A 12,418-nucleotide genomic window follows, 5' to 3' on the forward strand; every position below is an offset into this window, starting at 1 on the left:
GCCATTACTCTCTGTACATTAGCTAGTGACCAATGAATTACAAGTTCTACATGCGGTCTCCAGTCCCTGACTCTTCAGGAGGGCACCTTGGTCTGAGCCCTATTCAAAGTGGAAAAGGGCATCATCCAAAAGAACATTCTTGGGCACCATGTAATCTTTTAACTGAACCACCTGTACCTCTTGCTGTGGATGCATCCCAAACTGAAACTTCTGCTCTGGTCTCAGTTGCCTCCACAGCTCTGGGAGCAGAGCACTGGGCTGTGTATCAACTTTATTTGTCAATTCCCACTGCCAACAAATCAGCCCACATTTGCATTCTCATCACCAGGAGGGGGCCTTTACCAGCTCAGGCCCCCTTCAGGGTCTTCACACTTCTAACCCCTTTGCCTCCTGCTGTCCCTCTGTTTCTCCCAAGCTAGCCACTATCAAGGTCACCTCATAGATGGGGCACCACACCTAGGTCACAAGAATAGCAGTCCTGGACTCAAAAACAGTAGATGGGGCATTGTTCAAAATAGCATATTGAATGCTGCCAATAAAACGCTTGTCATCTGGGCCTCGGGTATTTAGGTTAAATATCAATGCTTCATGCTCAGTTCTCTCATCATTTGGGTCAACTTGGTATAGATCTGCCATTTATTCACAGTATCCAGGAGCTTTCCCATGTTTGATCACATAATGTGGGCGGCAGCATTAATCCATTCCACGAAGGCATGCATTTGGTTAGGCCTCCCTTGCATGAGTGGTCTAGCATTCTGCAACCTTTGTCTCAATGAAGGGTAAATGGTTACAGATGCCAACCCTCCAAAATCACTACAGATGATGACTGCAGCCATGAAATTAAAAGATGCTTGCTTCTTGGAAGAAAAGTTATGATCAACCTAGACAGCATAGTAAAAACCAGAGACATTACTTTGACAACTAAAGTCCGTCTAGTCAAAGCTATGGTTTTTCCAGTAGTCATGTCTAGATGTGAGAGTTGGACTATAAAGAAAGCTGAGCACCAAAGAATTATGCTTTTGAACTGTGGTGTTGGAGAAGACTCTTGAGAGTCCCTTGGACAGCAAAGACATCCAACCAGTCCATCCTAAAGGAAATCAGTCCTGAATACTCATTGGAAGGACTGATGCTGAAGCTGAAATTCCAATACTTTGGCCACCTGATGTGAAGAACTGACTCATTGGAAAAGACCCTGATGCTGGGAAAGATTGAAGGCAGGAGAAGGGGGTGACAGAAGATGAGGTGGTTAGATGGCATCACCAACTCAATGGACATGAGTTTGAGTAAGCTCTGGGAGTTGGTGAGGGAAAGGGAGGCTTGGAGCACTGCAGTCCATGGGGTCGCAAAGAATCAGACATGACTAAGCAACTGAACTGAACTGGACTGATTCTATTTCATCCGTAACACATATGATACTGTCCAGGGTCCCAAAGTCACAAAAACCATGCTGCTAATGTCTCTGTCCCCACCCCACCCCCCATGCTTTTGCCAAAACTGCTTACCCAAGTCAACCAACTCCACATGAGTACATGATTGATATGTTGTGAACTCAGTCACATTGGGGGCCCCTTGAGGATGTCCACCCAGGCCATAGGCTGCTCATGCTTTACTTTCTGCTGTACAACAGGCCTTGCTGCCAAGCAGGTATTCTCAGTCTCACAACGTCCATCATCGTTATCCTTAATCTCATAATGTTCATCATCACTGTCACTTCCTGCCTTACTGTCAGAGATGCTGGATTCTTCAAGGCCATGGGTTTAGGGCCACAAGGCCCTAACATCAAAATACATTACTCTAGTTCTTCCAAACATCTCTGCACATTGTGCTCTGGTGCAGCATTTTATAGGGTATGATCCATATCCACCTTCAGGGCAGTCAGGAAAATCCACCTGATGGTGCCGGCAGCAGTCCATGCTGCCTTGTTCAGCAAACAGGAATTCACTGCCTGTAATGCCTTTTCAGTGCTATCCAGTGAACTGTCCACTGCCTCCGAGTCTTCCACCAGAATCCATGCTGAGAGGATTGTGGCTACATGGTACCATGTGCCATAAGGTGGCCACTGGCTTCCTCCATCCGTTGGAGCCTCGGGCTCCTCTACCTGTTCATATCCTGCAAACTATACCAATTGTATCACTGTTTCTGTTCGTGATGTCAATTGTCTTGCTGTTCACATTGATCGCTGAACCTAAGGGGCAAGCTAAGAGGCTGGAATAAGACGTGAGAAGCCACAGGAACTGCAGACACATTTATTCTCTCCTGGCTGGCATGGCAGCCATAACACAGCTTCTTTCCTGGCTAATACAGCAGCTGCAGCAGCAGTCAGAAATGACCATAATATGGCCATAATGGAACCCTAACATAACCTCACATAAGATAATCATGTGCAGCAGCAGCCAGGGCTTTCATGCTGAAATTCCTATAGGTGTATGGCACAAAATAGCCCGTGGCCAAGCACCTCATGACATGCATGTGCAGTGCTCTAAGTGATCTCAGCTGTTACATAATTATTATTTACAAAACGTGGGGCAAGAGCGAGAGGCCATGGTGTGAGAGAGCCCAACTGCATCATCATGGCTAATTTGTTCTTTCCCCACACCTACAGATGTACATATTTATGTCATCTCTTTGCTAGAAAACATCCAGGATAGAGCGCAAGTTCCTTAACACAACTTACACACCATGTGAATCTGTGTGTAGTCATTTGGATTTATTTCCAGTATCTCTAACCTCTAATTCCTTTCCTGGGATTTTTCACTCCAGTAACTCAGAACTGTGGTGGTGGCTCAAAATCTTACTCCTTGACTAATTTTTTTGCCTTCTCACATTTCATCATCAATCCATCAACAATTCCAATCAGCTCTAACATCACATTTTTACTGGAACCAATCACTTCCCACCACTTTACCACTACTGTCCCCACGACTAAGCACCATTCTAGTGCAAATCATTTACATATTTCATGTCTGTTTTGAAAATAGCCACTGAGGCCAGTGGACATTATTCCTCCTGCTTCCCCTGCCCCTGGCCCCTGCTTTGTCCTCACACAGTCTCATCTCTATCCAGCAGTCAGAGTTTTAAAATATAAATTCACATGTCTTTTTCACCCCTGTTATTCTCCAGCTCTATATTCATGCTTTAGCTTTCTTCCCAGCACTTATTACCACTTGACAAATACTTATTTTGGATCTGTGTTCTTGTTCTTTCCACTGTAATGAAAGATCCATGAGAACACACACATTTTTTTCCCCCTACTTGGAGCATTCTTGGCCTACCATGACTCTCAACTAGTATTTGGTGAAAAAATTAGTAAATGAATGTAGCTCAGGCATCTCAGCAGAAGAAGTTTTTGCTGATTGACTTGTGGCTTAACTGCCTTTTCCCTCAGCTTCCTTTCGATACAATGCACACCTCCATTTCTTTATTCCACATGGTTTTTCATAGGTTTGGGTAGATCTCTCTCCTTAGACTGATCTTTGAGAATGGGCAACTCTCTGTCTCATCTTTTTAGTTTCAGTGCTATCATATCATAGTGCCAGTCATCTAAAACACATTCAACACACATTAGAATTGAGTGAATGAGTGCATGGATGAATGGATAAGGGCTTTAAGAAATGTTTATGAAATAAAATATTTCAGATCTTCCTTTAATCATGAAGAGCTATAGTTCTTTGAACATAAAATACAAAATGATGTAGATATCTGAATCACATATGTATGATCTTGCAACATATCTAACACAATAAAGGCTTTGTTGTTTGAGTATAACTGTTAATAAAATAATCTATCTTTCAACCATTAAATTTTTTATATTTTCAGAAATCATCTATAGCTGGGTATTTAATGAGTTCCCTTCCTTTGTGGCCGAAGACAGCCGGCGGTTCATTTCCCAGGAGACAGGCAACCTTTATATTTCTAAAGTCCAAGCATCAGATGTTGGCAGCTATATTTGTCTGGTGAAAAACACAGTGACGAATGCTCGAGTACTTAGTCCTCCAACACCACTGACTCTGCGTAATGATGGTAAGTTGCCTGACCTGGATTTAATGGTTAGCTACTTCAAATGTGAAAAATTGAGTATCATCTGTAAAAACAGTGAATCACTATGCTGTATATCTGAAATTAACACAATATTGTAAGTCAACTGTATGTCTATATAAAAACACTTTTAAAAATGTATTAGTGGCCTTCTAAACTATTAAACCTAGCACAAATAAAAAGACATTTGCAGTATTTAGAAACCCTACACTTTTAGTTAAGATTTGCATATCTTAGAACAAATTTTCTTACATAGTAAAGGGATGATCTATAGATGAGAACTATCAACCATAGCACTACCCTCGTGCCAGAAAGGGAAAGAGATTCTGAAAAGATGAACTGCAATAAAAACTCCAAAGTTCTTTTCTCTGCTCTTTAGGGCCTCTATATAGCATATGTGTATAAATTGCAAGCATTTTATGAGGTTCATTTTTCAACACTTTTTCACTTTAGCCACCTTCAAATTGAATGTTCAGCTTTTAATACTTCATGGTATAGTTATAATTGTTATTATTACTTTTCCAATAATAGAAGCAGTTGGAACTTTTTTAAGTGCAATTCAGGCAGAAATGATGATTTTATATTTATAGGTATTGCCATATATCCAAAGTATCTCCAAATTTAAATACTTCATTTGTCGTTACAGACATTTACAGCTAAGCATTGCATTAAAGAAGTAAAGTGCTATATTACAGTTGATATATGATATGTGGCCTGCTCTGTCATGCAATAAAAAACCTATGAAGGTATTATTAAGAAGTGAGCTTGAGAATCCTGATGGATTGTGAAGCTTAAAAAATAATAGGTTTCAACGGTAGTCTTTATATGCTTAGTTTAGAGTATATGCTGCAGTGAAGTATGACAAGTATAACCAGAGTTTATATATAATGTATGTATTTATGTATGTATCATAATCCTATGATTCTATGAGGTAGAATGTATGTATTTATGTATGTATCATAATCCTATGATTCTGTGAGGTAAAATGTATAAATGCAGTATCTATTTCAGAGATGAGGTAGCAAATTTTAAAGAGATACAGTGAACTACAAAAGTTCACACTGCTAGGTAACAGCATGGAGGAGAGATGAGAAATAAGAAGGAAAATTGGGAGACCAATTTAGAGGCTACCAAAACTAAGCAGCCAAGAAGTGAGGAGGGACAGAATGAAAGCTCTGGTAATAACACTGAAAGGTAGCAAATATGCCTGGGACACCAATAAGGTAGAATTGTCAGAATGTGATGATTAATTAAACATGGTGCTCTGGAGTAGGAGGACACTTTCACCTCGTTCATCGGATGGGTCATGATTCTTTTCATGAAAAGAGATAAGACAGATAAAGGAACAATGAGATGTTTATGGGCATCTATGTGGAAATATGTGGTACATATATTGAAATATAATCCTAATATGCACAAGAAAGAACTGGGCTGGATAAAGAGATTGAAGAGTCATCACTGTGTATTCCACCACTGCAGTTAAAGCTATGACTGTGTGTATAGTATGCCAACCTCAAAATTATATAGGAATGTCTATAGGGTGAAAAAAATGAAGGAGAATAGATGTCCATTCTTAAAATTTATCTAGTTGGTAGCTTACAAATGAAGTGATTCTCTATAAGCCATTTTCATAAAGTTTTGACTATTTTCTCATTAATTCCTCAAGAATTTGGAATATCTTTGTTTGAAAATTGTAACATTTTGCTGACTAGATAGTAACTAATTCCATTTACACCAATTTATGCAAACTCCGAAAAGATGATGATGTGAAAGTGCCGCACTCAATATGTCAGCAAATTTTGAAAATTCAGCAGTGGCCAAAGGACTGGGATAGGTCGGTTTTCATTCCAATCCCAAAGAAAGGCAATGCCAAGTACTCAAACTACTGCACAATTGCACTCATCTCACATGCTAGTAACGGAGAAGGCGATGGCACCCCACTCCAGTACTCTTGCCTGGAATATCCTATGGACAGAGGAGCCTGGTAGGCTGCAGCCCATGGGGTCACTAAGAGTTGGACAAGACTGAGCGACTTCACTTTCACTTTTCAGTTTCATGCATTGGAGAAGGAAATGGCAACCCACTCCAGCGTTCTTGCCTGGAGAATCTCAGGGACAGGGGAGCCTGGTGGGCTGCCGTCTATGGGGTAGCACAGAGTCGGACATGACTGAAGCGACTTAGCAGGAGCACACACTAATAAAATAATGCTCAAAATTCTCCAAGCCAGTCTTCAGCAATACATGAACTGTGAACTTCCAGATGTTCAAGCTGGTTTTCGAAAAGGCAGAGGAACCAGATATCAAATTGCCAGCATCTGCTGGATCATCGTAAAAGCAACAGAGTTCCAGAAAAACATCTATTTCTGCTTTATTGACTATGCCAAAGCCTTTGACTGTGTGGATCACAATAAACTGTGGAAAATTCTGAAATGTTGGGAATACCAGACCACCTGACCTGCCTCTTAAGAAACCTGTATGCAGGTCAGGAAGCAACAGTTAGAACTGGACATGGAACAAATGACTGGTTCCAAATAGGAAAAGGAGTACGTCAAGGCTATATATTGTCACCCTGCTTTTTTAACTTATATGCAGAGTACTCATGAAAAACTCTGGGCTGGAGGAATCACAAGCTGGAATCAAGATTGCCAGGATAAATATTAATAACCTCAGATATGCAGATGACACCAACCTTATGGCAGAAAGTGAAGAACTAAAGAGTCTCTTGATGAAAGTGAAAGAGGAGAATGAAAAAGTTGGCTTAAAGCTCAACATTCAGAAAACTAAAATCATGGCATCCAGCCCCATCACTTCATGGCAAATAGATGGGGAAACAGTGGAAACAGTGGCAGACTTTATTTTCCTGGGCTCCAAAATCACTGCAGATGGTGACTGCAGCCATGAAATTAAAAGACTCTTACTCCTTGGAAGGAAAGTTATGACCAACCTAGATAGCATATTCAAAAGCAGAGACATTACTTTGCCAACAAAGGTCCATCTAGTCAAGGCTATGGTTTTTCCAGTAGTCATGTATGGATATGAAAGTTGGACTATAAATAAAGCTGAGTGATGAAGAATTGATGCTTTTGAACTGTGGTGTTGGAGAAGACTCTTGAGAGTCCCTTGGACTGCAAGGAGATCCAACTGGTCCATCCTAAAGGAGATCAGTCCTGGGTGTGCATTCAAAGGACTGATGTTGAAGTTGAAACTCCAATACTTTGGCTATCTGATGCAGAGAGCTGACCCATTTGAAAAGACCCTGATGCTGGGAAAGATTGGGGGCAGGAGGAGAAGGGGACGACAGAGGATGAGATGGTTGGATGGCATCATCAACTCGATGGACATGGGTTTGGGTGAACTCCGGGTGTTGGTGATGGACAGGGAGGCCTGGCGTCATGCGGTTTGTGGGGGTCACAAAGAGTCAGACCCGACTGAGTGACTGAACTGAACTGATGTAATAATACCATGCATTTGGATAAGACCTGAGATTGTTTACGCTGTTCTGCCTTCTTTTCACACAACAACCCTAAACATTACATTGACTTTCACAAAGGAGAAAAGCACATGTGAAGTCAGAATCCAAAAATTGATTCCACCTTCACTAGTGATTTAAAAGCTCAGTACTTATGATCAGCACCCTCGCATTTCTTTTATTTCATGGCCTAGGTGTAGCACTTAACTTTACCTTCTACTTTCCCTTGTCAAGCATTTATAGAATGATTAGTGTAATTTGTTTGCTGGTATTTAAACTCATTTGCCCTTCTGATTCTGTTGCTCTTGTTTGTCAAAACGTCACTCCCATTGAACTCATATACACTTAAGTTGTGACTGCTTTGGAACCTGAAAGCTATTAGAAAGTTACACTCATGAAGCATGCATGATCACCAGCTTCAACATTGTCCTTCAATCCTAGTAAGTTGACGTGGATGGTTAATTTGTATTTCTGCCAAAAGTTTTTGGAATCTTGTCTTCTTTTCTCAAACTGGAGAGCCTCCTTCTCTACCCACTGCTTTACAAAACTATTTAAGTGTCAAGTTTATTTTCCTATGAACGGAAATTCAAATCTAACTACATCTCCATTTATACTGTTTTTCCCTTATTCTAATTCAGTAGAGATACTCCACTTTCCCTCCTCCTGCTAAAACCAGTTCCTCCCTCTTAGGCTGTTGATTTTCATTCTCACTGGCCTTTTCAGAGCATACAACTTTGGCCTTTTCAGTCATTGTTTCTTATATAACTAAAATTATATCTTTAAATTAAAAAATATTTTTAGTCGTATTGTTTAATTTACTAAAGCAGTTGAAATTGTTGACTTTTTTTACAAACTTATATATTATAAAAATTTGTTTGTGAAGTACTATATGAAAGGCTCAATAAAATTTTAAAATAAAAGTGTTATTTTAAAGTTAACATCTAAGTTAAAAGAAACAGGTGGAAAATACCTGCTAAATTTCAACTACATCATTCAATAACAGTCTTTTTAAGATTTTTGTCCGAAAAGTTAGAAAATTCACATTTGTTCTTTCTATAATTTATCTAAGGTTGTTGTTTTCTTGGTGATTGTCTACTAATTTTTACTTTTTAACATAGAAATATACCCTTATCAAAGGAATGTAGAGGTTTATAAGTGCTGATAATAGGAGGGGAAAGCCAAACCTCTCTTCCATTCAATCTCATTCCTTAAAGCCAATTATCTAACTTCTCATATTTTTCTTCCCAAGGTTTTCATGTAAACTGTGCTTCTTGTTTAATCAAGTTTAGAGAATAGCTGTTCACTCCCCCATATGATATACACGTTTCTTCTATCCACCCACATATTATATTTAATAATACTTTTCTGTTCTTTCCTTTTTAATTTGACCATGTGCTTAAATCCCTACTATCCTTTTAACTCTTGGAAATAATTCTTGACTTTCTATTATACAAAGTTATAGTTTTACTCCTATTTTTCCTTTACCTTTTCTATGTTACTTTTATGTCCTTTCATCTGCCACTTTTACTCTGATATTCTCTTCTGTAAATGTAACCAAGAGTTCTAAACTTTCCCGTAGACTGACTGTAAAAGCTGAAAATAAGTAGATGTTAACTTCATGGGAAATAGATGGGGAAACAGTGTCAGACTTTATTTTTGGGGGCTCCAAAATCACTGCAGATGGTGATTGTAGCCATGAAATTAAAAGACTCTTACTCCTTGGAAGGACATTTATGACCAACCTAGATATCATATTCAAAAGCAGAGACATTACTTTGCCAACAAAGGTCTGTCTAGTCAAGGCTATGGTTTTTCCAGTGGTCATGTATGGATGTGAGAGTTGGACTGTGGAAAGCTGAGCGCCAAAGAATTTATGCTTTTGAACTGTGGTGTTGGAGAAGACTCTTGAGAGTCCGTTGGACTGCAAGGAGATCCAACCAGTCCTTGGTGTTCTTTGGAAGGACTGGTTAGTGAGTTACTTAGTTCAGTCGCTCAGTCGTGTCCAACTCTGCGACCCCATGAAAGCTGAAACTCCAATACTTTGGCCATCTCATGTGAAGAGTTGACTCATTGGAAAAGACTCTGATGCTGGGAGGGATTGGGGGCAGGAAGAGAAGGGGACGACAGAGGATCAGATGGCTGGATGGCATCACTGACTCGATGGACATGAGTTTGGGTGAACTCCGGGAGATGGTGAGGGACAAGGAGGCCTGGCGTGCTGCGCTTCATGGGGTCGCAAAGAGTCAGACACGACTGAGCAACTGAACTGAACTGAACTGAACAAATGAGTAGTAGACAATTAGCATTCAGTACCGTATTGTTATAGATTTTAAAGCTATTTGTGGACACGTGTTCTCTCCTGGACGTGTTTTTCATGAGTGAACCTTTAAATTGATTATAACGAGGAAATAATATTGTGATACACTTTAAATGTTATTTCTCTTAAAATTTTGCTATACAAACACAATTCAGTTTCAATAATAGTGATGAAATATGAACATGATTCTCCACGATGCAAATGATAAATAAACCATTACTGTGGTTATGAAAGCCCGTGAAGGAGGCGGTGATGTGAGCCACGCTGCCACCTGTGTGCATGCCAGCCCTCCGCTCCTGCACTCGCCAGCAGCCGCCCAGCTGTCTCCTCTGGGACCACCAAGGAGGGGCATCCCTGGAGGCTGTGCTGCCTGCGGAGTGATGCTGGCACTGCCCAGCTGAGGGGGAACTCTGACGTCCTGGCGAGTTTGTGGCAAGGGGCTGGGTTCAAATGAAACATTCTGAACTCCCTGGGGATAAAAAAGAAAAGAAAGAAAGCCTGTGAAATGAATATGAAATGAAGTGAGCTTAGGATGAAGCCTTTGAATTATTCAAATTGCAATGGAAATATAAAGAATGAAAACCCTATAAAGGATAGCGAGTAGAGATGAGCACAGTAAGAGGAAAAACAGTAATGTAGTGTCAAGGAAATCAAGGAAAATGAATACTTCAATGATAAGTGGGCATACAGCTCAAGTTGGTGGACTGGGTTCCTGTATTTGTCTCCTGTCTCTATTCTGAAACCCGGTAGAAATATTCATATCATCAATGAGGAGAGGTAGCATTTCATTAACAAATGAGACACATTGATGTATTTTTGGAAGGATAAGGAAGGATGTGAGTTTAAGGATTAGTCGGGCTCGATTTCTCAGTTGTGTCCGACTCTTTGCAACCCTATGGACTGTAGTCCACCAGGCTCTTTGGTCCATGGGATTTCCCCCAACAAGAATACTGGAGGGGGTTGCCACTTCCTCCCTGGGGGGATCTTTCAGACCCAGGGATCAAACCTGCTTGTCCTGCATTGCAGGCAGATTCTTTACCACTGAGCCAACCTAGAGTAAAGTTTATGGGATCCAAAAAAAGGGCTAAAAGCCATGTACCCAGTGGAAACTTAAAAAAACTCTGAAATCAAAGTTAGCTAAGGGTGGACATAAGAAATGGTGCCAAACAAAGGAGGACTTGCAGTATGTATGTTAAACATCTGTATCATCCATCAATATTGGAATCCACTGTCTTCCCTGTCCCTACATTTGATAAGACCAAAAGGCTTGTCTCAATGACATGAGTGAACTTCCCAAGGAAAGCTAAAGTTGTTAATGTGAATTGTGGCACAGAATGCAAAACCTTCTCATTTTTGCACGTGAATGTCTGCAGCCCAACACTCAGTTCCAGGCCTTCACATCAAAGCAGAACTGACTGTCGACCCACCTCTCACAGTCACCCCATCTGAGAAAGAAGCCAAGCTTACCACACTGGGAAACACACAACAGTGTCCAAGCTTCTTAGACATAGTATTTATATACATTGCTAAATGAACTCTTTCTATTAAAACTTACTGAGCTCACTGAAGGGATATAGAGTTTATATCAATATAATAGGCAAAAAAAAAAAAAAAACAACAAGAAATATTTAATATCATTTCTGGTGGCTCAGATGGCAAGGAATCTGCCTGGAGTGTAGAAGTCTAAGGTTCAGTCCCTGGGTAAAAAGGATATGCTGGAGAAGGGAATAGCTTCCCACTCCATTATTCTTGTCTGGAGAATGCCATGGACAGAGGAACCTGGCAGGCTACAGTTCATGGGGTCACAAAGAGTCTGATATGACTGAGCAACTAACAATTTCGTTTTCACAGAAAGGCATTCAATAGTTTGGAATTGTTCTTAATTCAAAAGACTTTTACATTACTATTTGATCTCTCTTCAAAATAGTAATTGAAGAGTGTGTTGGTAAGAAGGACATATTCTTGAATGACTTCCCAAGTAGGTGGCTTATATTAAACACTTAGTCTGAAAATAAAAATAGAATATGATCATGAATGATTCCATTTTTGCATCACAGTCAGCTGCAATTCCTGCTGGGTTTTACAAACCTCTCACTGCAGAGACAGGCATTATAATGGATATTTCTGAAAACTTGGCAAACATCTCTGCAGGGGTTTGAATATAAAAATTACCTTTAATCTGCTGTGACCATAGAGTTAGCTATAAAAATCATTTCAGAACATTGTGTTTTTGCATGTCTCAAAAAAAAAAAGGAAGATCTTTCTAAAAATAACAGACACTATATACATAGGCAAATTATTTCCTTTTAGGTAAAAATAAAGCTTTATAAACTGTTATAAAATATATTATCTTGGCTTGGAACAAAATGTGTTTATAGATAGTTTATATGAAATGTATTCCAGACAGCAGTAGTGTGGGTTGGGGTGGAGTTGAGGAATGAAATAGTGAAAAGGGGGGTTGCATTATGGAGACGACCACTTTGACAGGCAGCTGAAGCTTGGTCCCACAGTACCAGAACCTTATGAGATGCATTCAGGATAGTCTTGTTGGCAGACATATCAATGGGCTTCCATCCCTAAAGGTGACTCCACAGGCAG

At 40.1% G+C, this 12,418-nt stretch overlaps 1 protein-coding gene across 1 annotated transcript in view; it reads left to right on the forward strand.

The window, feature by feature from the left end:
* CNTN5 (contactin 5) overlaps nt 1-12,418 on the forward strand; it is a 663,141-nt gene that overhangs the window by 195,124 nt on the left and 455,599 nt on the right. The window contains exon 5 of the mRNA XM_070383116.1: nt 3,817-4,020. Within this exon, the coding sequence (XP_070239217.1) occupies nt 3,817-4,020 (204 nt within the window). The remainder of the gene's footprint in view (nt 1-3,816; nt 4,021-12,418) is intronic.

This window comes from Bos mutus, chromosome 15, assembly GCF_027580195.1.
Source record: "Bos mutus isolate GX-2022 chromosome 15, NWIPB_WYAK_1.1, whole genome shotgun sequence".
Lineage (NCBI taxonomy): Eukaryota > Metazoa > Chordata > Mammalia > Artiodactyla > Bovidae > Bos > Bos mutus.